The sequence below is a fragment of the Hydractinia symbiolongicarpus genome, chromosome 2 (genome assembly GCF_029227915.1).
Source record: "Hydractinia symbiolongicarpus strain clone_291-10 chromosome 2, HSymV2.1, whole genome shotgun sequence".
Lineage (NCBI taxonomy): Eukaryota > Metazoa > Cnidaria > Hydrozoa > Anthoathecata > Hydractiniidae > Hydractinia > Hydractinia symbiolongicarpus.
Window position 1 is genome coordinate 6,849,521 of NC_079876.1, and position 5,948 is coordinate 6,855,468.

Consider the following 5,948-nt stretch of genomic DNA (forward strand, 5'->3'; position numbering starts at 1 on the left):
GTAAACATTGGAACTCATGTATATAAGTAGGTAAATATGATGAGCTTATTTGATATATTAACCAGGCCCATGGAATGTACACTAAGTGAGGCACTTTAGATATAAAGAATGATTTTGTATTAGCTATACTTCCTAGGTTTCAGAATTTGAGGCTGATAAGGCTTTTGTAACAAAACTTCTAAATCTTGACCAAATATGAACAAACAAGTAAGGTTTTTGAACAAATAATTCTTCTAAGGCCAATAAATGTCCTACTTTTATTTTTGGCCAGTGATTGATTATGCTCCACCAGCATATTTTTACATATCGTGGCCAAGTACAAATGGCATTTTTGGAATTAACACCCTGCACGTATATAATAAACCCGCTTTAACTTAACCCATTGTTTATATCGTTTAATGATATCAAATATTGTCCCTTTTGCAAAATATAATTAAGAACAACATGACAAATGTTTACATTTTAGAACTGGTAGAAATAGAGTTTTTATTCTCGGGTCTTGATGATGACCATTTTAAAAGATAAAACAAAAACGTTCGGAGAAAATGAATTAATTTTATAAGAGTTTGACTGTAATATTCAACTGTATATAGTGAAACATTTTCACTGCGGTTGTGTAGTCATTTCATTATAAAACATTAAATGTTTTGCTACTAATAGGGGCAGTTTACTTAGCTAAAGTATAAATTTAAAAAATGGAAGATTCCATAAATTTTGATGCTGAATTCAAATATTGGTCATTTTGGTTGAAAATGATCAGAAAGTGCCAAGTAACCCGGATCCAAGAATAATCCATAAATTTAGCTCTACAACCTGTCATTCTTAGTTTTGATTTTAAAAATAGGAAAATGTGTTGTGCATCTTAGAAAGATTTGTGTGTAACTAGAGTGCCCAGATCTTCTCCTACAATTTCTAACGCGTTCTTATCAAAATCACCTACCCGGAAAATAATAGCCATTTAATATGTCCTTTATAAATGTGGTTGCGTAAAGCTGTCCTCAGGATGTCACGTTAGCTAGCTAGCTAGGCAGCTAATACACAGTCCAGCTAGCTAGCTAGAGCTCATGAATTTTTATGGAAACATACTTTCAAAACATTTTCTAAATTAAAACATTTCGCCAATATTGAACAATCAAGCTAAGCCACATTAATAGACTTCGCGTCAGTAATATTCTGACAATTTTGCTTTTATGGACAAAATAGTTTCTTTAACGCTGTGTCTTTTTCGCCCGCCATCTCCAAATCTTGCTTGTGGGCGAGCGCCAAATTTGCATCTCATTATCTTTCGAATTTCAAAAATGCCCAGTATATCTGGGCTTTTTGTGTCACATGACCAGCCTGTTCCAGGGTCATTGTTGGCCACTCCGTAATAACGGCTCAGGGGCCACAAGACCCTGGGAACGAGTTTGGCATATCTCTCTACTAATACGACATAAAAGTTAGGTATGTTGGAATGGAGCAGCTGATATTTTACAACGCACAGCTTAATCAATGTTAAAAAGCTGAGCATTTGTTATTTGATTCGTGTTTTCCAAAGCATTCAAATTTTTATTTTTATTTATTAAATATATATTTTTTATGCATTCTTAGTTTTTTTAATGCAGCTTAAAGACCTAAACTATAAATTTTCGGGCAACTCAATTTTTATTGACTGGAGAGTTATTGACTTTTCGGTCGACACAACGTTAATAAGAAAAAGGCTCATAAAAAAGTAATCACTATATGAGACCCTTTATTTGCAAACCTAATCCGTCGGCCCTGGGTTTAGTAGTCATAAAATTCTTCATCATAATAATGACATCTTTTAGAAAAAAAGAAGGTTGGGTTTTTAACAAATAATACGGGATAAAAAAAACATAAAAAGAAAATTAATTTAATTTAAAATTATAGGACTTAACTCACAGTATTTACATGTTTAATTTTGTATTAAGATGTCCCGTTAGCATCTCATCATTGACGTAAAACAAAACTTAATCGACAGAGTTGTCTTGAGAACTCTTTTGCAAGTTTGTTTTTGAATTTTTGTGGAGTTTATTTAACTGTGTTTTGAAAAGATTTCTTTCAAGCAACATAGCAAATAAGCTTTAGGAACACTGCAAACAAATCCAATCTCCTGTCGACCCTACTAACAAAAGAGGACCCCTAAAATTTATTCAAGGAAAAAAAAATAGATTTAGAATATTTAATTTTTCTAATTTTCTTTAATTGAAACTATCATTTTCTTGTTTAAATTTAACACAAAATGAGTTTTTTTGCTGACAAAGCGACCTTTTTTCTTATAAAAAACCACATCTCTCAATCCTGTCAGTTTTTCGGGTTAGGACACCTTTTAAAAACATTCTCCCGCTATTTTTAAAAACATTTTCCCGCCATTTTTAAAAATATTTTCCCGCTATGTTTCACCTAATATTAATCTACTTTATAATGAGCAATACTAAAGTTGCTATGTCAGCTATTTTTGAAAAAGGAAATATAAATAATGAAATAAATAATCCTTCAATTTTTTGAGAAGTGTTTAAACCATCGAAACTGTATTAGAAAGTTTTGATAGTTGGTTTCAGTGTTGACTAAAACACAAAGTTTTTATTTTTATCCAGAGCTGTCGTTGATTGTTGATCGCAGGTAAAGTTTTTCTTAATTCTAATTTATTTTTTTATGAATTTTCTGTTTATTTTTATTTACCATCTTCTTTTCAATTTACATTTTTTTTTAATATTTCCTTTTGCGTAAGATCTACAACAAATATGGTCTGCAGGCTACCTTGTCCCTAGGGTTTTATTAATTTTGTGTATTGTAGCAAAATAAAAGTTCTTGAAACATGATACCACCTTAATAACATAATTTATTTTTATTTTTCTAATTTAATAACATAATCTAGCTATTACGCAAACTCTTAAAAACTCTTTAAAAAAAGTCAGTTTTAGTGTCCTTTTTGTCAGGTCCTAAAAAGAAAATGCGTCATTTATCGGTGCAAGATATGACAAGACAAAACACCAACTTCTTGTTAAATATAAAGTTACAATTATTGATACTTTAAAGCAAATATTTTATGCAAACTAAATTTGTTTATAAAGCAGTACTGACGGTGTATGGAAAGTCTTGTTTTTTTTATCTAAAGGAGTGGCTACAGCTTTCTTTTCTTTTGGGAAATATTATATTAAAAAGTGTTTTTATAGCATTCAGTAGAGTATTTGACTTCTGTTTTTTTTTTGGTCCAATATAAGAATCATCGATTTCGGAAAGCAAAAGAAGTAATAGTTTACTTCCAAAGTTCGTCTTAATTAATGGAATTTTTATACATAAATTCACTTTAGATTAGCAATGAACAAACAAGAAGGAGGAATAGTCAACCCTCAAGGGAAGGAAGAAATTGATAAGAAGATTATCGCTCAGACATTTTCACATCTACTCGAAGGCTCTACATTACTGGATTGCGAATCGGATGTAAGAGGTTTCCGTTTAGTAATTCCAGGGTTAGATACAGTGCGGGAAGTGTCTAATATTTTGTCGAGTGAAGAATGTAAAGCGATCATCAATGCAACGTCTTCTTGTGATGAAGGGTTTAGCCGACCCAAAGCCTTCTCCCGAGAACACCGGGATTGCCATCGGATTCACACTGTAGATAAAGCAATGAGTGACGTCATGATGCGAAGATTACGTCCGTATTTGCCAGAACTGATCAAAATTGATGGAGTCCGTTGGAAACTTAGTAGGTTCACCCACCATTGGCGATATGTTCGATATTATCTAGGAGGTCATTTTAGTCCGCACTATGATGGTGTTAAAATGAGTTCGACACCTGTACCATGTATGTCTGTATTTACGGTACAGATATACCTGAACGGAAATGAATCGTTTACAGGAGGCTCAACCTTATTCTATCCAGATTACAGGCCAAATCGTTCCGAATCACGTGAGGTTCCATACGGGCACGTGTCTAAGTTTGACCCTTTTACGGAGAATGATTACCGGGTCTTTTCTGTTGAAGCGGAAAGTGGAAAAGCCCTTATTTTTAACCATGCTTTAAACACGCTGCATGAAGGGAGTCCTGTTTTAACAGGTACAAAATTCATTATGCGAGGTGACATCTTATATACCTCGCTTCCGGATGATGTATACCTCCTCCCAACCACATTGGAAGAACGTGCAGATAATTCTGTTTTAAGTGCGCGTCATTGGTGTCCATTCACAGCTGAAAGACATGGAACAAGGAATCATATTGGTCAGGTATGGTATTGTGTTTGCGCCACTGATATGCATGGCGCTGTTATTGATCAACAAAACTGTTGGCATGAGAATGAAAGTGACATAGCCGAGATGAACTCACCAGTTGTCAATTCTACTGCTCCTTCTAAAGTTTTAGTACTGGTCAGTGGTAAAAGAGCTACGGGGAAAGATTTTATTTCAGATAGGCTTGCCGATGCGCTCACTAAGAAAGGTTTTTCCGTTTATCGCACAGCATTGGGAAACATCAACAAACAAATTTATGCACAGTCAGCAGGAGTAGATTTTAACCGGCTTTCAACCGATCGAGCGTTTAAAGAATTACATCGAATTCGATTAATTGAGCACCATACAAAGCGAAATTCTCAAGATCCTGAATGGTGTGTGAAGGAGGTACTAAACAAATCAAAAAACTCAGACATTTTGCTTTTGAGCGATTTACGTACAATAGAAGATTTGGTTTGGTTTAAGAAGCAAGGTATCCCAGTAGTTATTTTGCGCATTAGTGCTCCAGATAAAGTGCGCATGCGCCGTGGATGGGATCCGTGTCCAGTAAAGGATGCTTTACGGACTGAGACTGATTTAGATAGTTATACAGACTGGACAGCCTGTTGGGATAACAACAACGATGATGAGGATGAGGGAGGCACACTCCTGCAAAAATGGATTGAATTTACTGTCATCCCTCGCATTTTTTCGGCTTCCGTCGAGAAAGCTAATGGAAGATAAAGACTTATATTTAAGAACGCATAATCTCGTCCCAGAGACTTTTTTCGGAAATGTCGGAGGACAAGAAGAAATAGTTCTAAATATATATTCTGGCCATTTGAGATTATCGGAGAAAGAAATAGAACACTGGGGATGAGGTTGATAAACGCATTATAATTATTTTATTAATTTGTCTTTAAGATTTCTCAAATATTTTTTTTACTAGTTTTGTAAGTTTCCCAGATCTTTCAAAAATATATATTTTTTTTTACAGTTTCACAGTTTTAGTAGCAATGTTTCAACGTTCAAAGTAATCTCTTCCTTCTCTGCAACAGTTTCCGTATAAACTTTGCAGTGCTTTGCATGTTTGCATTTAGAAACAAGAGATTGAAATGTTTTGTAAACAACTTGGTTTCAACTTTTTGAATGTCTAAAAAATATTTAGGTAATGATTATTGAATTTTCGCGCCCGAAGGCGTAGAAAATTCTTTAAAACCGTCGTTTTTTTCTTTCGGGGCATTTTTTGAGAAAAAACCGACCCTGGGATTTCACGTTCCTCTGAGAAGAGGATAGTATTGGTATAACTGACTAACTAACTAACCCTGCTCCAAATGAAATGCACAGTTAACAAAAAAAGTATGCTGAACATAATGGTGACATCATAATTTTGATTTTTGTCACCTAAATGTCATTTTAGGCCAAAATTTGTCCAAAACTACTTTATTTTTGACAAAATTAGGCACAGTTAACAAAAAAAGTATGCTGAACATGATGGTGACATCTAAATTTTGATTTCTTGTTACCTAAATGTCATTTTAGGCCAAAATTGGTCCAAAAATTAAAACTACTTTATTTTTGACAAAATTGGGCACAGTTAACAACAAAAGTATGCTGAACATGATGGTGACATCAAAATTTTGATTTCTTGTTACCTAAATGTCATTTTAGGCCAAAATTAGTCCAAAAATTAAAACCACTTCATTTTCGGCCAAATTTGGCACAGTTAACAAATAAAG

At 33.8% G+C, this 5,948-nt stretch overlaps 1 protein-coding gene across 1 annotated transcript; it reads left to right on the forward strand.

Moving 5' to 3' along the window:
* Positions 1-2,465: 2,465 nt before the first annotated feature.
* Positions 2,466-5,205, forward strand: LOC130629307 (uncharacterized). Its single transcript, XM_057442470.1, has 2 exons — positions 2,466-2,622; positions 3,315-5,205. Exon 2 carries the CDS (start codon positions 3,322-3,324, stop codon positions 4,951-4,953), a length of 1,632 nt encoding a protein of 543 aa, XP_057298453.1. The 5' UTR covers positions 2,466-2,622; positions 3,315-3,321; the 3' UTR covers positions 4,954-5,205.
* The last annotated feature ends 743 nt before the right edge of the window (positions 5,206-5,948 follow it).